The following is a 20,832-nucleotide window of genomic DNA, read 5'->3' on the forward strand; positions in this document are numbered from 1 at the left end:
GTTGTTGTCCAGTTTGTCCTGAGTACGCCGATACCCCATATGTTTGGGTAAACCACTGTTTAGGCGCACGTCGGGGCTCGGAAGGGAGGGAGCACCATTTGACTTTTTGAACGCAAGATTGGCTAGAATCAATGGTGGCGCCATGTCGCGTTTGGTACCCTCTGATGTGCCTAAACAGTGGACACCCCTCAATTCTAACTCAAACACTAACCCCAACACACCCCTAATCCCAACCATAACCCTGACCACAAGTCTTACCCTAACCCCAACACACCGCTAACCCTAATCCCATCCCTAATTCCAACCCTAATCCCAACCATAACTCTTAATTTCAACCCTAACCCTAAGGCTATGTGCCCACGTTGTGGATTCGTGTGCGGATTTTTCCGCACCGTTTTTGAAAAATTAGCAGGTAAAAGGCACTGCGTTTTACCTGCGGATTTACCGCGGATTTCCTGCATTTTTTGTACGGATTTCACCTGCAGTTTTACACCTGCGGATTCCTATTGAGGAGCAGGTGTAAAACTCTGCGGAATCTGCACAAAGAATTGACATGCTGCAGAAAATACAACTCAGCGTTTCCGCACGGTATTTTCTGCACCATGAGCACAGCAGATTTGCTTTTCCATAGGTTTACATGGTTCTGTACACCGCACGGAAAATCTTCTGCGAATCCGCAGCCAAATCCGCATTGTGTGCACATACCCTAATTCCAACCCTAATTCTAACTCTAATTCTAACCCTAGTTCTAACCCTAATTCTAACCCTAATTGCAGCCCTAACCCTAGTTCTAACCCTAAGGCTTCTTTCACACTTGCGTCGTGTGACGTACGTCTCAATCCGTTGTTTTGGGGAAAAAACGGATCCTGGGGGAAACTGAAGTACCACTCCCCCTGTTCCTGTAGGTCGGGTGAAATTGGAGTTAACCCTTTCACCCAGCCTGCAGGAACGCGATACTTCTGTGGCACAGCATATGCGTCACAGGTCGGATTGGCGCCGACTTTCATGACGCATACGCTGTGTCACAGGTCGGGAAGGGGTTAAAGTGGTGCCCAGGCATGGGGTTCAAGTCTGCGCAGTCATAAAGGATGAGCCTGGACAACCCCTTTAAGAGGGGTTAAATAGTCCTGTTAAACTCCTGTAGTCAGTGAGGGGAGTGGTTTCTGAAAGAAAACAGATTTTTTTTTTTTTATAATCCTGGATCAACCCTTTAATTGCTACTGTCACCAAGCTCAGCAGTCAGCAAAATGTAAGGCTATGTGCACACGATGCGGATTTGCTGCGGATCCGCAGTGGATTTTTCTGCGCAGAAACGCTGCAGATCTGCACTGTGATTTACAGTACAATGTTATTCAATGGGAGAAAAAAAAAAGCTGTGCAGATGGTGCGGAAAAATCAGTGCGGAATTGCTGCGGATTTCAAAGAAGTGCAGGTCACTTCTTTTGTGCGGATCTGCAGCGTTTCTGCACCCCTCCATGTTAATAATCCGCTTCAATTCTGCATAAAAACCGCTGCAAATCCGCGGCTGCGGATTCTGCCAGAAGATGCGGATTTTGTGCAGAAAATTCTGCACCTCTTTTCCTACGTGTACTCATTCTTTCCCCTCTTAAAGGGACTTATTGCAATGTGTAAACTTCTACATCTCCTCTTTATAGGTAGACCATACCTGCTGTAGTCATATACAACTCCCATACTATGGCGGGCCTAACCCTTTAAGAAAAGCTAAATTATTAAATAATGCTCGGCGTCGTTCAATAGATGAAAGTTCTATGACGTCACGGCGCGTAAGGCTGCCGAGAAGCCCCGCCCACTCGCAGCGCTGCGCGGATTGTGATGTCACTAAAGCCACGCCTCCCCGCGCGTTTCTTCCAGCGCTTAGTTTGCGGATGAAGTTGTCAGTGAGAGGAATCGCACAGGGCGGAAGATGCCGCACCGGAGACGCCAGCGAGGCCGGGGAGCAGGGAACAGGAGGCCGGCGACAGCCGGGGAAGGTATTGCGGGCGGAGGGGCTATTACCGCAGGTTCTTCCTGCAGCAACCGTGCTCTGTGCAGTCTGATGCTTCTCGGTGGGTTGTAGTCGGACCCTGGCGATATCATCCATGTTAGTGGGTGTGCCCCCCGCAGCCGGACGGTGGGTGTGTGCCCCCCCCCTCGCAGCCGGTCAGTGGGTGCGCCCCCCCCCCCCCCTTGCTGTCAGTGAATGGAAACCCCAGAAACTGAACCCCAGGTCTAGAGGCTGCTGAGCTCCGACCATCGCCTGGGCTGGACACATTGTCACAAACCCTCAGCTGTGCAGGCTAAGGGCTTCACTTTACCATCTAGCATTTCCTGACAGCAAGCAGGGCTCTTAACAATAGTGAGGATATAAACGCTTTTGCTGCAATTTTTTTTTTTTTTTTTTTTTTTTTTTTTTTAAATGCAAATTTTCAGCTGCGATTTACAGTACCAGCGAAGACTGAGATTTCAGAAATCACCGGCACACAGCTTGGTTTTAATTTCATCAGTATTTTGTTTTGCGTGTGTTTTTTGGACCTCGCTTCTTTCAGCGTTTTTCACCTATTAAATTAAATGGGTGGTAAAAAAAAAAAGCACCAAAAAAACACTCCCTTTTATTAGGTCATAACTCTGGAACACTTGTATGGATCCCGGTGATTCTGAGAGTTTTTCATGACATATTGTGTTTCATGACATATTCATGGTGGTGGGAAAATTTCTTTGATATGACGCTTTTATTTATGAAAAAAAACAAACGGAAATTTAGCAAAAATGTCACAATTTTACAACTTTTAAATTTTTATGCCCTTAAGTCAGAGAGACCTATCGCAGAAAGTACTTAATTAACACTTCCCACATGTCTACTTTCTACATCAGCACAATTTTGGAACAAATATATATTTTTTTAGGAAGTTATAAGGGTTAAAAGTTGACCAGTGATTTCTCACTTTTACAACACCATTTTTTTAGGGACCACATCACATTTGAAGTCACTTTGAGGGGTCTATTTGATACAAGATAATCAAGTGACACTATTCTAAAAACTGCACCCCTCAAGGTGCTCAAAACCACATTAAAGACGTTTATTAACCCTTCAGGTGATTCACAGGAATTTTTTTTTTTTTTTACTTTTTTTCACAAAAAAATTTACTTCATATCCAAATTTTTGTATTTTGACAAGGGTAAAAGAAAAAGTGGACACCACAATTTGTTGTGTAATTTCTCCTGAGCATGCCGATACCCCATATGTGGGGTAAAACCACTGTTTGGGTGTACGGCAGAGCTCGAAAGGGAAGGAGCGCCATTTGACTTTTTGAATGCAAAATTTGCTGGAACAATTGGTGGATGCCGTGTTACGTTTGGAGAGCCTCTGATGTGCCTAAACAGTGGAAACCCCCCACAAGTGACCCCATTTTGGAAACTACACCCCTCAGGGAACTGACCTAGATATGTGGTGAGCACCTTAAACCCTCAGGTGCTTCACAGAAGTTTATAATGTTGAGCCGTAAAATTAAAAAAAAAAGAATCTAATTTTCAACACAAATACGTTTTTAGCACAAAATACTGCATTTTCATAAGGGTAACAGGAGAAATTGCTCCATACAATTTGTAGTGTAATTTCTCCTGAGTACGCCGATACCCAATATGAGGGAGAATACTGTTTGGGCGCACAGCAGAGCTCGGAAGGGAAGGAGCGACATTTGACTTTTTGAATGTAAAATTTCCTGGAATCATTAGCGGACGTCATGTCCCATTTGGGGAGCCCCTGATGTGCCTAAACAGTGAGAATCCCCCACAAGTGACCCCATTTTGGAAACTAGACTCATCAGGAAACTGATCTAGATGTGTGATGAGCACCTTGAACCCCCAGGTGCTTCACAGAAGTTTATAACCTTGAGCAGTGAAAATAAAAATATCACATTTTCCCCACAAAAATGTTATTTTGGCCTCAAATTTTGCATTTTCATAAGGGTAACCAGAGAAATTGGACTACAAATTGTATGGTGCAATTTATCCTGTGTACGCCGATACCCCATATGTAGGGGAATACTCCTTTTAAGGCACAGTGTAAAGCTCAGACGTGAAAAGGCGCCATATTGGAGTTCAGAATTTGCTGGAAAGGTTTGAGGGAGCCATGTCACATTGGCAGAGCCCCTGAGGTGCCAGAACAACAGAAACCCCCTATGTGTGAACTCGTTATACAAACTACACTCCCCAATGAATTCATCTAGTGGTGCAGTGATCATATTGACACCACATGTGCCTCACAGAATTTTATACCATTGAGCGGTGAAGAAAGGATAAATTACATTTTCCCTTCCCCCATGACGGCACACCTGAGAGAGGGGATCCGCCCAGTCAGGACAGGAAACCCTACTGAAAATAAAAGGGCGGTACCTCTCTGTCGCTTCAGTTGGGTTTCCTGTCCTGACAGGGACCCTTGTGCTGAACACGGCGGTGATTCCACTTACCCAGGTCCCGTCCCGGCGTGGAAGAACAGGCAGCGCCTGTGCGTCGGAGTTCGGGTCCTGGATGCGCCGTCCGCAGGTCCTCCGGGTCGCTGTGTCCGAGCGGGCGTTTGCGCAGCATGGTTGGAGGACCGGGTTCCTTCCATGGCTGCCACGCCGCCCTCCCCTCTCTGCCGGCATCCAGGTGCGGCGGCCGCTTCCAGGTCGCTCGTCTGACGTCACGCGCAAGGCACTCTGGGAATGGGCGTGCCCGTGTGACGTCAGGGGCGGGCGCCGGATCCAAGATGGCGGCGCCCATGAAGAAACGCCGGCCGGTGGAAGGGGACTCCGGCGGCATGGCAGAGAGGGGGAGGGGCCACTATTGGGCACCGGAGGAGGCGGGGAGTGCAGTGGTCACCACCCCCATAAAAGGGTGCTGGACCACAGAAGACGCGCTCATGTCCAAAACTTCACCATGGAAGTGGGACAACAGGAGCAGCAGCAGCAGCCGCCTTCACAGCAGCAGGAGCTCTCACCAGATGCCTTGCCGAGCCACCAGCATACCAGGAGCAGCCGCTCAAGTGGTAGGAACAGCGGTCGTTCTGTCTGGCAAGATTCGTGGGCGTCCAGGAGGGACGCTTCACGTGCATCTGTCCAGCCTCCAATATCGGTACCCTTGATTGTCGTTGGTGGTGAGTGATCTACGTGAATGTAACCCTTATGGTAACAGGGTCCATTTTTTTCTGTTTTGATCACTAGGGGTCCAGGAAGGCTAGCGGTAAAACAAAGAACCCAGAGTGTGCCCTTTGTAAAGACCCGCTTGCAGTTCAGTGGCAGAAGGATCTCTGTGCTAACTGCATTAGTAAAACTATACAAGAAGAGACCCCTAATTTCTCCACTAGCCTTAAAGCCATAATACAGGCTGAAATAAGACTCCTTGAAATTGGCCCTTAACGAACCGAGAAGGAGAAGCCGTAAGGTGTCTACAGAGTCAGATGCCTCTCAGAGACAGGGGAGTCATAAAACATCCCGGTCTCCCTCTACCTCCTCGGCCTCTGTCCAGTCTTCAGATTCCTCCTCGGACAGTGATTCAGGAGGTCGTCCATGTTTTCCAACTGAGGACGTAGACAAATTAGTCAAAGCAGTTAGATCTGCAATGGGTCTTAAAGAGGAGAAGACACCTAGGTCACTAGAAGATGTCATGTTTGGTGGCTTAGAAGAAAGGAGGAAACGCACGTTTCCGGTTAATGCGAAAATAAAAGCATTAATTGAGAAAGAGTGGAAAAAACCTGAAAAAATGGGTTCTTTGCCCTCTTCATCCAAAAGGAGATATCCCTTTGAGGATAAAGACTCTGAACCCTGGGAAAAGATCCCAAAAATTGACGGAGCAGTAGCCAAATGTTTAAAAAGATCATCCCTTCCATTAGACTCGGGTGTTCTTAAAGACCCGCTTGATAAAAAAGCAGATGGTTTTCTGAGACATATCTGGGAAGCCTCAGCGGGGGGCCTGAAGCCAGCAATTGCTGGAACATGTACGGCCCGTGCTCTAATGGTCTGGCTACAGCAGATAGAGGATCAGCTAAAGGACAAAGTACCCAGAACGGACATCCTTGCAAATATATCTTTAGTGCAAGGAGCAGCAGCCTTTTTATCAGACTCTTCTGCGGATTCCGCAAGACTAAAGGTACCGTCACATTAAGCGACGCTGCAGCGATAGCGACAGCGATGCCGATCGCTGCAGCGTCGCTGTTTGGTCGCTGGAGAGCTGTCACACAGACGGCTCTCCAGCGACCAACGATGCCGAGGTCCCCGGGTAACCAGGGTAAGCATCGGGTTGCTAAGCGCAGGGCCGCGCTTAGTTACCCGATGTTTACCCTGGTTACCAGCGTAAAAGTTAAAAAAACAAACAGTACATACTCACCAGCGCGTCCCCCAGCCTCTGCTTCCTGACACTGACTGAGCTCCGGCCCTACAGCACCGCGGTGACGTCACCGCTGTGCTTTCACTTTCAGTTTAGGGCCGGCGCTCAGTCAGTGTCAGGAAGCAGAGGCTGGGGGACGCGCTGGTGAGTATGTGCTGTTTGTTTTTTTAACTTTTACGCTGGTAACCAGGGTAAACATCGGGTTACTAAGCGCGGCCCTGCGCTTAGTAACCCGATGTTTACCCTGGTTACCAGTGTAAAATATCGCTGGTATCCTTGCTTTTGCTGTCAAACACGGCGATACACGGCGACCTAGCGACCAAATATAGTGCAGACCTTCTAGCAGCGACCAGCAATTTCACAGCGGGATCCAGATCGCTGCTGCGTGTCAAATACAGCGATATCGCTATCCAGGTCGCTGCAACGTCACGGATCGCTGGCGATATCGCCTAGTGTGACGGTACCTTAACGGCCAGAGCAGCTGGCTTGTCTAATGCAGCAAGAAGAGCCCTTTGGCTCAAAGGTTGTCCGGGGGATTTGCCATCTAAACACAAGCTGTGCTCCATTCCATGTGACGGCCAACTTCTCTTTGGGGAAAAAACTTGAAGAGATCCTGGAACATGCAGGAGATAAAAATAAAGTTTTTCCCAATATCCCTAAAGATTCTAAAAAACCTTTTTTTCGGAGGAGAAGATCTAATAGAGGTCGCCCCCCAGGGGAGAGAAAAAACTGGGACTTTAAGGATAAGAGAGGATCGGGCTATATGTTTAAAGGGCCCTCTACATCAGCAAAAAAATCCCCCCAATGACATTACGCCAGAAGTGGGAGGAAGACTCTCCCTCTTCTTTCCGGCCTGGGTAAATATCTCCCCCAGTACCTGGGTCATAAATATTATCAAAGACGGCCTAAAAATAAAATTCATCTGTCCACCCAGACGAAACTTTATAATAACTCCCCGAAGAAAGTTCCAGCAGGAACAACCTGCCCTAGAAACCGAGGTCTTGGGACTTATCCACAAAAAGGTTCTTCAGGAGGTCCCGGTTCAGGAGGAAGGAGACGGGTTTTACTCCCCCCTCTTCTTAATCCAAAAACCGGATGGTTCTTGGAGAACTATTATAAATCTAAGGAAGCTCAACCAATCTATAGAGAACTACTCTTTCAAGATGGAGTCTATAAACACGACCATAAAACTTCTCTTTCAACACTGCTTCATGGCAGTAATAGACTTGAAAGATGCATATTACCATATACCAATACATCAGGAATATCAGAAATACTTGAGAGTAGCTTTCTATATTCAGAATCAGGTAAAGCATTATCAATACACAGCCCTTCCGTTCGCCTGTCTACAGCCCCCAGGGTTTTCACCAAAGTAATGGTCGAAGTAATGTCATAGCTCCGGTCCCAGGATGTAGTCATTGTCCCATATCTGGATGATTTCCTTGTAATAGGGAGGTCAGAGTCCCACTGCACTCATCAAGTATCAGTGGTAACATCAACTCTAATGGAGCTGGGTTGGCTAATAAATATCCCCAAGTCAAGACTGCTCCCAGTAAAATTACAGTCCTTCCTGGGGTTAATACTGGACTCCGAACGTCAGCTCTGCCTCCTTCCAGAAAACAAAGTAGACAAGATAATAAACCTGACCAGTACAGCAATACGTCAGCCAACAATGACTCTGAGAAAGTCGATGTCCCTACTAGGCTCGTTAACATCATGTATTCCGGCGGTAGGATGGGCACAATTCCACCTAAGACAGCTACAGTGGGAAGTTCTCTCAGCTCAAAGACTGTTAAGAGGGCATTTAGAAGGAAATCTATGTCTCTCTCTGGGCGTAAGGGATTCCCTAGTTTGGTGGACGGTGAAAGACCACCTGACAATGGGGGTCCGGTGGCAAAATCCGGTCAAAGACATCATCACGACCGACGCAAGCGGTACAGGTTGGGGGGGCTCACCTGAGGTCTCACTCTGTACAAGGAACCTGGTCCATACGAGAAAAAAACTATGGGTCAAACGAAAAAGAGCTATGGGCAGTGGAGAAAGCCCTAAGACATTTTCTTCCTTTACTCCGAGGTCGCCATACTTGAATCCTGACGGACAATCGAGCAGTGGTGGCGTATGTCAATCATCAGGGGGGGGCGAGGTCCAAAGGCCTCATGGAAGCATCAAATCTACTCTTTCAACTAGCAGAACAACACCTGTCATCTCTGTCGACGCTGCACATCAAAGGCATAGAGAACACTCAAGCGGACTTCCTGAGTCGCAGAGGCTTAAGGCAGGGGGAATGGTCCCTAAACCCCCAGATATTTCAACCAATAGTCCAAGCCTGGGGCACACCAGAAATAGACTTGTTTGCCAACTCTCACAACAGAAAAGTCAGAAAGTTCTGCTCTTTGAATCCAAGAGAACATCCCTTCGCAGTAGATGCCCTACTGATACCCTGGAAGTTCTCTCTGGCCTACGCATTCCCCCCCGATAGTAATGATTCCAGCTGTGATCCGGAAGATCAGAGAGGATCAGGCAAAAATCATCTTCATAGCTCCATTTTGGCCAAGGAGACCATGGTTCTCCCTTCTAAGGGCCCCTTTCCACTTGCGAGGAAAACGGACGAGTGCAATCCGATAAAAAATCGGATTGCACTCGGACCAATGTTATTCAATAGGTGTCTTTTCATTTGCGATTTTTTTTCTCAGCCGAAATCAGATTGAGAAAAATCTGGGTCGGCTGAGAGAAAAATCGCAGCATGCTGCGTATTGCTGCGATTCTCGGACGAGACTCGCCAATGCAAGTCAATGGGTGCGAGAAAAAAATCGCACAGCACTCGCACCATGCGATTTCTGTCCGATTTTTACGCACCGGTGTCCTTTGAAAAGCCGGTAATTCAGCGCGGTGTACAGTAAAATCACACTGACAGGTTAGAATAGAGTAGATATATATACACATAGAATAGGTATATATACATATATATATGTCAGTGAGACACCTATATATGTATATTTATATTTAATGCAGCGCTAGATAGCATAAAAGCCGCTAATTCAATTGCCGGCTTTTGCTATCTCCTTCAGAAACCTGACAGGATATGAGACATGGTTTACATACAGTAAACCATCTCATATCCCTTCTTTTATTACATATTCCTCTTCACTAATGTAAGAAGTGTCTGTGTGTCAAATTTGGGGTCTCTAGCTATGAAATTAAAGGGTTAAATCGCGGAAAAAAATGGCGTGGGCTCCCGCGCAATTTTCTCCGCCAGAGTGGTAAAGCCAGTGACTGAGGGCAGATATTAATAGCTTAGAGAGGGTCCATGGTTATTGGCCCCCCCCTGGCTACAAACATCTGCCCCCAGCCACCCCAGAAAAGGCACATCTGGAAGATGCGCCTATTCTGGCACTTGGCCACTCTCTTCCCACTCTCGTGTAGCGGTGGGATATGGGGTAATGAAGGGTTAGTGTCACCTTGCTATTGTAAGGTGACATTAAGCCAGATTAATAATGGAGAGGCGTCAATTATGACACCTATCCATTATTAATCCAATTGTATTAAATGGTTAATAAAACACACACACATTATTACAAAGTATTTTAATGAAATAAACACACAGGTTGTTGTAATATTTTATTGCTCTCTCAATCCACCTGAAGACCATCGTTCTGTAACAAATTAAAAATAATAAACCAACAATATACATACCTTCCAATGATCTGTAACGTCCCACGATGTAAATCCATCTGAAGGGGTTAAAATATTTTACAGGCAGGAGCTCTGCTATAATGCAGCTGTGCTTGTGCCTGTAAACCCTGGGGAATGAAGGTAATGTAGGTCAATGACCTATAGTTACCTTCAGTCGCGGTGAGGCGCCCTCTGCTGGATGTCCTCATATGAACTCGAGCGTGGGAACTTTTCCCAGGCTCCAGTTCATGAGGACATCCAGCAGAGGGCGCCTCACCGCAACTCAAGGTAACTCCAGGTCACCCTGCATTTCATTCATTCGCCGGGGTTTTTATACACAGGAGCACAATTGCATTAGCAAAGCTCCTGGGTGTAAAATGATTTAACCCCTTCAGACGGATTTACTTCGTGGGACTGACGGAACGATGGAAGGTATGAGATATTGTTTATTTTTTATTTTTACTTTGTTACAGAACGATGGTCTTCAGCTGGATTAAGAGAATAATAAAATATTACAACAACCTGTGTCTTTATTTCATTAAAGGACTTTATAATAATGTGTGTGTGTTTTATTAACCATTTCGTACTATTGGATTAATAATGGATAGGTGTCATAATTGACGCCTCTCCATTATTAATCTGGCTTAATGTGACCTTACAATAGCAAGGTGACATTAACCCTTCATTACCCCATATCCCACCGCTACACGGGAGTGGGAAGAGAGGCCAAGTGCCAGAGTAGGCGCATCTTCCAGATGTGCCTTTTCTGGGGTGGCTGGGGGCAGATGTTTGTAGCCAGGGGGGGCAGTAACCATGGACCCTCTCTAGGCTATTAATATCTGCCATCAGTCACTGGCTTTACCACTCTGGCGGAGAAAATTGCGCGGGAGCCCACGCCAATTTTTTCCGCCATTTAACCCTTTATTTTAGCAGCTATAGCGGCCAAACTTTGCACATACACACTACTAACATTAGTAGTGGGGAATATGCAAAAAAAAAGGGGGATATAAGATGGTTTACTGTATGTAAACCATGTCTCATATCATGTCGGGTTTGTGAAGGAGAGAGCAAAAGCCGGCAATTGAATTAGCGGCTTTTATGCTATCTAGCGCTGCATTAAATATAAATATACATATATAGGTGTCTCACTGACATATATAACACACACACACACACACACACACACACACACACACACACACACACACACACACACACACACACACACACACACACATTCTATGTGTATATCTATTCTATTCTAACCTGTCAGTGTGATTTTACTGTACACAGCACTGATTTGCCGGCTTTTCAAAGGACACCGGTGCGTACAAATCGGACAGTAATACGGATGTCATACGGATGATGCGATTACAAAAAACGGATTATGCGATTAAAAATCGCATTGCACTCGCATGACACTCGCATGACAATCATGCGCATACGTTACATCCATTTTTTCGGTCCAGATTACGGACCGTTTTTTTTCTCGCAAGTGGAAAGGGGCCCTAAGGCAGATGTCGGTAACAGACCCATGGATTCTGCCAGAGGTCCCGGACCTGCTAACCCAGGGCCCAGTGACCCACTCTCAGGTGAAGGGCTTCCATCTCGCAGCCTGGAATTTGAGAGGGCGTTACTAAGTCGCCAAGGATTCTCACCAGGGTTAATCTCCACCCTGTTGAAAAGCAGAAAACCCATAACCTCTAGGATCTATGGTAGGACATGGAAAAAATTTCTTGACTTCCTGGCTGAACCATTGGGGGAGGTGGCTCCAGTAGGTCCTATCCTAGAATTTCTGCAAGCAGGATTACATCTTGGTTTAGCAACCAGCACCCTTAAAGTTCAGGTTTCAGCCTTGGGGCCCTATATAACTGTAATCTTGCCTCAAATAGATGGGTTTCACGATTCATAAAATCTTGTAGTAGATCTCGGCCGGTCGTTATCCCAAAAATCCCTCCTTGGGATCTAAATTTAGTCTTAGAAGCCCTAACTAAACAGCCTTTTGAGCCCTTGCAGGAGTTATCACCTAAGTTACTTACCCTTAAAACAGTTTTACTAGTAGCTTTAACATCGGCACGTAGGGTAAGTGATTTACAGGCCCTGTCAATATGCCCTCCTTATACTCAGGTTTTTGATGACAGGATTGTTCTAAGACCAGACCCGGCTTATCTCCCCAAGGTGGTTGAAAAGTTCCATAGGAGTCAAGAGATTACTTTACCATCATTCTGTAGTAATCCTAAAAATCCAGGGGAACAAAAGTTCCACATGTTAGATGTGAGAAGATCTATGTTACGATACATATCTATGACTAGTCAGTGGAGGAAAGACCAAACCCTATTCATAGCCTTTCAGGGTAGCAAAAGAGGGTGCGGGGTAGCTAAAAGTACTATTGCTAGATGGATTAGGGAGGCCATTAGTTTATCCTACTCTGCGGGTGGCACTCCGGTTCCCGAAGGCATCAAGGCTCACTCCACCAGAGCCATGGCTACCTCCTGGGCAGAAAAGGCTGAGGTATCAATTGATCAAATTTGCAAGGCCGCTACCTGGTCCTCACGCTAAACTTTTTTCAAGCACTACCGGCTAGATCTTTCTTCCTCTGCTGACCTAACCTTTGGTAGAAGGGTGCTACAAGCGGTGGTCCCTCCCTAAGGTTTCATTCTACAAAAGTCTCTCAGGTGTGCCGTCATGGGGGAAGGGAAAACACCAAGGTTACTTACTGGTAGCCGGTTTTTCCGGAACCCATGACGGCACCCGTATATTCCCCCCCTTTATCACCCTTTCGGTGTGCACTATTGTTTTGAGTGTGTTTAGTTAATATAATGTGGTGTTGGATTGCCATGTGTACTAACCAGGGGGGCCTCTCATGCTCTGAAAACCAACTGAAGCGACAGAGGTACCGCTCTTTTATTTTCAGTAGGGTTTCCTGTCCTGACTGGGCGGATCCCCTCTATCAGGTGTGCCGTCATGGGTTCTGGAAAAACCGGCTACCAGTAAGTAACCTTGGTGTTTTTACCACTAAAATGTTGTTTTAGCCCCAAGTTTTTATTTCTTCTAAGGGCTAATAGGATATTTTACAACAGACTGAAGTCCAGTTTTTCCTGCGTGCGCCAATACCCTACATGTAATCGGGAAATATTTTTCATACACAGTGCAAATCTCAGAAGGCGAGGAGCGCCAGATTTTACTATTATGGTTTGCAGGTGCTGTGACCCACAAGGAAAGCCCATAAGGTGCTATAACAGCAGAACCCCCCATAAGGGACCCCATTTTACAAACTACACCTCTCAGTGAATTCATCTAGGGGTGCAGTGATCATATTGACACCACGGGTGTATCATAAAATTTTATAACATTGGGCAGTGAAGACAAAATAACTACATTTTTACCACCAAAATTTAGTTTTAGCCAAAGATTTTACATTTTTAAGCAAGAAGTGGGTAAAAATGGCACCAAAATTTGTCCCACAATTTTTACTGAACGTGGCAATACCCCATATGTGGCTGTACAGTGTTACTTATCCATATGGAGAGACTCAGGAGGAAAGGAGCGCTATTTGCCTCCTGGAGCGCAGATTTCCCTAGAACAGTTTGCGGACTCAATATACAGAGACCCTAATTCCTAGAAGAGCAGAATTCCCCCTCAAGTGACTCCATTTTGGAAACTATACCCCTTAGGGAATTTATCTACAGGTGTAGTGATGATTTTGACTCCATGGGTATTTTCCGGAAACAAGCAGCAATGAATGTTGCCAAGTGAAAATTCCAAGCTGCCATTGTAGTGTCCAGTACATTATGCCCAGCCCGCGCTTCTGGAGACATGCACCTATAAATTAGGCGGTTATACGATGTTTCCTCAGCAGCTCGCCCCCAGCAGTTCGCTCCCGGATACATCCTGCTTGTGACACCAAGTTGAGTTGCCCGCCAGGGCAGCGGGGTACTCAGTACCGGGTCCGGTACTTGACGTCACGGTGGCTGCGACCCGGTTCGTGGCCCTATGCCATTTGTGTGTGGTAAAATTGATAAGGAAGCTTTATTCTTCGGGTCAGTACGATTACAGCGATACTATATATATATATATATATATATATATATATATATATATATATATATATATATATATATATATATATATATATATATATATAATGTTTTGGCGCTTTTACACAATAAAAACAATTTTATAGACAAAACAATTTATTTTTGCATCGCTTTGTTCAGAGAGTTATAACTTTATTTTTTTCTGCTGATGGAGCTGTATGGCGGCTCGTTTTTTGCGGGACAAGATGACGTTTTCAGCAGTACCATGATTATTAATGTTCGTCTTTTTGATTGTGTTTTATTTCACTTTTTGTTCGGCAGTATGATGATAAAGGATTGTGTTTTGCCTTGTTTTTTTTTTTTTTTGGGTGTTCACTAAAGGGGTTAACAAGTGTGACCGTTTTATAGGTCGGGTCGTTGCAGATGCGGTGATTCCAGATGGGTACTTTTATATGGGTGTTTTATATCTTTTTCATTCAAATATTTATGGGTACAGTATCTTTTTATTTTATTTTTGTTTGTTTTTTAATATTTTTACAATTATTTAAAACAATTTTGTACTTTTTTTTTTTTTTTAAACTTTGTCCCACTATGGGACTCTCATTTTTTGCAGGCTGAACTCCTGTATAGTATGGGGATGCAGCATCATCCCCATGCTATGCAAACTGTCAGCTCTGCACTGACAGCGAAACTAGCTCATCGTGCACCGCGAATCAGCAACTTTTCTAGCTTTGGTCACCCGGATGGTGACCATGGCAGTGATCGGGACCCCGCGTCATGCTGAGGGGTCTCCTATCCAAGGGCAGATGGGCTCTTGGCCTTCTGCCGGCTCCCGGAATGCTGCGATCTCGTTCAATCGAAGCATTTCGGGGATTAAAGTGCCGGGAGTGGTGCAGGACCGCTCCTTGCACTTGGTGCCGGGTGTCAGCTGACATCTGGCGGTGATCACCCGCACACCACCCATGTGCAAGGACGATCGAGCTGACGTAATAATCCATCCTTGGGCAGAAAGACCCAGGTCACATGGACAGATTTTTATGTCTGATGTCAGAAAGGGGTTAAACAAAAGGGTGCGGACGATCACTGCATGACAAGTGCATTACATTTTATGACTGCATCAGTGTTGTCAGTCTACGCTACCTCTATTGTATAGGATCAACTGAACTAAAAATCAACGTCCTCCTGGGGGCAAAACCCAACCTAACAGCAGAATAGTGACTGTAGCTCTGGAGAATAAGACCTGATGGAACTATAGATTAGTGGCTGCAACTCTGGAGGTGACTGGAGGATAAGACATGATGGAGTAATGAAATAGATTGCAGCTCTGGAGGTGACTGGAGAATAAAACATCACGGAATAATGCAATAGCGATTGCAGCTCTGGAGATGACTGGAGGATAAGACATGACAGAACAATGGAATAGTGACTGCAGCCCCAGATAAGACCTGATGTAACAGCAAAATAGTGAGTGCAGCTCAGGATGTGACTGAATGATAAGACACGCTGTAACAGCAGAATAGTGACTGCAGCTCTGGAAGAGATCTGGATAGTTAAGTAATGCAAATACCTCTGTAAGCTACATACTGACATAGTACTGGAGAATTCCTTAAGTGACATCCATATGTGAGATGTGGGCGTCCTGCAATATAATGCTCCCCCCTCTCCTCAGGTGGCACCGCCGATGTGGTCATGGATTCTGGTAGAAACTCCGACTGTGTCGAACAATTGGCTTTTAAGTACATGGTAAGTGTAAGGTGAGCTTCATGGTGGGAGCTTGAAGGATTATCATCTGTTGTATAATGCGTTCTCTTCGAGTGCAGATTAATTTCTTACTCTGGTTTCATGTTACACAGTTTATTTATTTTTTTTAAGTAAGGCTCCCAAATGATCCAGAACTAAATTTAAAATTGTCTAACTGCAGCCACCACTAGAGGAAGCTCACTGCATACTTGTTACACATTATACTCAATTATACGATGTATGCACTGTGCTCCACATTGTGGATGGTGTCTGTATAGATCTGTATGTAGTGAGCTCCCCCTAGTGGTGGCTATATAAATCTGTATGTAGTGAGCGCCACATGGTGGTGTCTACATAAATTTGTATGTAGTGAGCTCCCCCTAGTGGTGGCTGTATAAATCTGTATGTAGTGAGCTCCACCTAGTGGTGGCTGTATAAATCTATACTGTATGTAGTGAGCTTCCTCTATTGGTGTCTGTATAAATCTGTATGCACTGAGTTGGACCTAGTTGTGTCTGTGTAAGGCTAGTTTCACACTAGCGTTTTGCTGAGCTGCGGACTTCCTCTGTGGAGCCCCGCCCATGGCCGTACCTTCTCCGCTCAGCTCCGCCCACGTCCGCATGCGGCCTGCTTACCTATCTTTAACATTAGGTACGCAGGTCATGCGGATGTGTGCGGATGCCTCCGCATGCGACGTTTTGACGATGTGGCGACCCGCGTCTAACGCAGCTGGTTGTAATTTCTTTTTTTTTTTTCTCTGCATCGTCAAAACGACGCATGTGGAGGCATCCGCACACATCCGCACGACCTGCGTACCTATTGTTAAAGATAGGTACGCAGACCGCATGCGGACATGGGCGGAGCTGAGTGGCGGAGGTGCGGCCGTGGGCGGGGCTTCACGGAGGAAGTCCGCAGCTCAGCAAAACGCTAGTGTGAAAGTTAGCCTAAATCTGTATGCAGTGAATTCCACCTAGAGGGCACTGTATAAATCTGTATGCACTGAACTCCAGCTAGTGGCATCTGTTTAAGTCTGTATGTAGTGAGCTCCCTTTAGTGGTGGCTGTATAAGGCCATGTTCACACTTTGTGGATTTTACCGCGGATCCGCAGCGTTTTTGACGCTGCGGATCTGCAGCAGTTTCCTATGCGGTTTACAGTACCATGTAAACCTATGGAAAACCCAATCCGCTGTGCGTAAACGCAGCGTTGTTTTTTACGCAGCATGTCAATTCTTTGTGCGGATCTGCAGTGTTTCTGCACCCATTGACTTGCATTGAGTCGGGCACATCCGCAGCAAAACCGCAGATGTAAAAAAAGATCTGCGGTTTAGCTGTGGATGAAACGCTGCAGATCAGGAGGAGGGAAGTGTGTGGGCGGTGACTGTGTGCGTGTCTGTGTGTGCGGGCAGGCTGTCCATGGGTCTGTCAGGGTGTCTGCGGGGGTCTGTGCGGGCTGTCCATGGGTCTCTCGGGGTCTGTGCGGGCTGTCGGGGGTCTGTCGGGGGGGTCTTTGGGGGTGTGTGTGCGTGCAGGCATCGTCCGATGAGACTACAAGTCCCATCGGGCTATGCCTGCTACAGTGACAGTGATTGACACATTTGCCAATGATGGAACAGTAGTAGTCCCATCATCCAGCTAATGTGTTGCATGTGAAAAAGAAAATACACATACAGTACATACAACAGTACATATGACATACAGTACATACAACATATGACATACAGTACATATACATACAGCAGAACATACAACAGTACATACAACATTTAACATACAGAACATACAACAGTACATACGACATACATACGACATACAGAACATGCTCACCATCACCTTGATCCCCGAAGCCATTGGTCACCTATAAAAAAAATAAAAAAAATAAAAAAAAAATAATAATAAACAAACAATATACTCCCTGTGTCCGCAGATATCCAATTAAAACGAGTGTCACACGATGATCTTCCGTGGAGAGCAGCCACATCAGCTGATGGACCGCTCTCTAGGGGCTCCAGCAATACAACGACGGAAGGAATGTATTCCTCTGCCGCTGTGAGAAATAGTCCCTATTCTCACTTGTGGCACTGCTGTGTGGGAAAATTACCACGCAGCTTTGCCATAAAGTGAGACCCTGAACTCAGGTAACCTCTTCAGTGATGCACTGCAGGAGCCATTGTCTCCTGTCAGTGTGTCACTGGAGGCCCTATATATAGAGCAGTGACATCACTCGATGTCACTGTTCTATAGGGGAGATCGTAGTGGGAAACTCGTTATTAATTGGACTACGGCAGAAAGGTAGTATACGGTTGCCATCTCTGGGGCGACTGGGGGCTGGTATTTGTAGCTGGGGGGGGGCAAATATCCATGGCCCCTTTCTAGGCTATGAATATCAGCCCGCAGCTGTCCGCGTAGCCTTTCAGGCTATAAAATATTGGGGGACCCCACATCATTTTTTTTTTTTTTTTTTTTTTTTTTGGGGGGGGGGGTTCCCCCTATTTTAATAGCCAGTAAAGGCTACGCAGTCAGCTGCGGGCTGATATTCATAGCCTGAGAGGGTCCATGGGTATTTCCCCCTTCCCAGGCTACAAATATTGGGCCCCCGGCCGTCGGCTTTCCCCCTCTGGCACAGAAAACTTACGCGGGAGGCCATGCCATTTTTTTTTTTTTTTTTAATTAGACATGTTCATTAATCAACATTGGCCTTGCTATTATATAACTATGGATATATCTATCTATGTATATATTTATCTATCTGACTACTTTCGCACATCAGGTTTTTGCCGTCAAGCACAATCTGGCGAGTTTTGAAAAAAAACGGCCACACGTTTCATCCGTTTTTTGCCGGATCCGTCAAAAAAGCTGTTTCAGGCAGACGGTGAAAACGTACAGAGGAACGTTTTTTCTGTCCGGTGAAAAAACGCCCAGCGACTGATCCGGCGAAAAACGTATGAAACTGAGATGTGAAATGACGAATCCGGCCTCCAAATCCGGTTTTTCTTGCATTTTTCCATTCAAATCATGAACACTTTTCTTTCTCTCTCTCTATCTAGCTCTCTATCTCGCTCTCTATCTCTCTCTCTCTCTCTCGCGCTCTCGCTCTCTCTCTCTCCCTCCCCCCCAGCGGATACTGCCTGAGGAAAAAAACTGATGTGTGAAAGTTGCCTAACTATCCATATATCTATCTACATCTATCCATAGGACAAAGAAAAAAAGAGAATTAGAGCAGCACAAAGAAAAAGTCTGGTTGCAGAGCCCCCCCCGGCAAATACCAAACCTCAATTATAAAAAAGAAAAATTGGAGGCAGCACGCTCTTTTTCACTACAAACGGTGTGCTGCCTCCAATTTTTCCTTTTTACATCTATCCGTAGATATATCTATCCATACATATATCTATAGATGGATGCATAGATCTATCCATATATCTATAGATCTATCCATATGTAGATCTATCTATATATCGATCTCATTCCTTCTATCTACAGTATCTATCTATAGATAGATAGATAAATAGATATGGGATAGATAGTTAGATAGATGGAATTAGACAGATCGATAGATATGGGATAGAAGGAATGAGATAGATATATCTATTCACATATATATCTATGGATAGATGTAGATAGATATATGGATAGTTAGATAGATATATGGATAGATATAGATATATGTATCCATATATCTATCTACATCTATCCATAGATATATCTATTCATATATCTATCTATAGATATATCTCTCATTCCTTCCATCTATCTATCTACCTATCTATCCCATTCCTTCCATCTATCGATAGATAGAAGGAATCAGATAGATGATAGAAAGAATAGATAGAAGGAATGAGATAGATAGATGACAGATCTATAGATAGATAATATCTATCGATTGTATAGATCTATCTATAGATAATATCTATCGATCTATCTAGCTCATTCCTTCTGTCTGTCTGTCTGTGTAATGGAGTGTGGTTTGGAAAAATCTAAAAGAGGTTAGACAAGAAATGACATCACAAATCTTTTTTTGTTGTTGTTCAATAATACATCTTTATTTGGCTTTCAAAAACGCACCTGCGTTTTCTGCCAAGAGCTGTGGATTTAGTGCAGAAAAATCCGCAGGCAAATCTGCAACGTGTGCACATACCCTAAATCTGTACGTAGTGAGCGCCACCTAGTGGGCTCTGTATAAATCTGTAGAGAGTGAATGAGAAACAGAGTTTAAATATCCTTGTAATGGTATGGATTAACCTCCAAAAGAGTGTATCTGAATATTAAAGACTTGCTATGAATACACACAGACAAGACGATACTAGTGTGAACAAATCCATACACCAAAATTGCAGCAGTGCAGCCATGGAGCAGAGAGGGGCATCTATTATATAATTGTCTAAGGGTCACTTCCGTCTGTATGTCTGTCACGGATATTCATTGGTCGCGGCCTCTGTCATGAAAATCCAAGTCGCTGATTGGTCGCGGCAAAATGCCCACGACCATTGCCACGACCAATCATCGACAGGCACAGTCCGGCGGCAACATGGCCGCTCCTTCCTCCCCGCAGTCAGTGCCCGCTCCATACTCCCCTCCAGTCAGCGCTCACACAGGGTTAATGCCAGTGTTAATGGACCACGGTGTAATGCACTCCATTGGCGCAGCTATTAACCCTGTGTGACCAACTTTTTACTATTGATGCGGCCTATGCAGCATCAATAGTAAAAAGATCTGTTACAAATAATAATAAAAAAAAAAGGTTATTCTCACCCTCTGACGTGGCGCGGTGTCCTTGGCAGTGCAAGCGGCAGGTTCCGGTGCCAAGGATGCTATGCGAGAAGGACCTGCCATGATGTCACGGTCATGTGACCGCGACATCATCACAGGTCCTGCGCTCATACCAACCCTGGGACCGGAAGATGCCGTGTGCACCGTACACAGGCGCCAGGACTTCAACGGCACTTCGGAAGGTGAGTATATGTTTATTTTTTTATTTTACGTCAGTGGGCAGTATACTACGTTACTGGGCAATATACTACGTGG

At 45.5% G+C, this 20,832-nt stretch overlaps 1 protein-coding gene across 2 annotated transcripts in view; it reads left to right on the forward strand.

The window, feature by feature from the left end:
- The first annotated feature begins 1,741 nt into the window (after positions 1-1,741).
- Positions 1,742-20,832, forward strand: part of LOC143782058 (uncharacterized) — a 28,142-nt gene continuing 9,051 nt past the window's right edge. The window contains exons 1-2 of one of the 2 annotated variants that reach the window (XM_077269170.1): positions 1,742-1,991; positions 15,742-15,815. In XM_077269170.1, the coding sequence (XP_077125285.1) occupies positions 1,925-1,991; positions 15,742-15,815 (141 nt within the window). In that variant the 5' untranslated portion in view covers positions 1,742-1,924. The remainder of the gene's footprint in view (positions 1,992-15,741; positions 15,816-20,832) is intronic. The other variant, XM_077269162.1, reaches the window with a different exon arrangement.

This window comes from Ranitomeya variabilis, chromosome 1, assembly GCF_051348905.1.
Source record: "Ranitomeya variabilis isolate aRanVar5 chromosome 1, aRanVar5.hap1, whole genome shotgun sequence".
NCBI lineage: Eukaryota > Metazoa > Chordata > Amphibia > Anura > Dendrobatidae > Ranitomeya > Ranitomeya variabilis.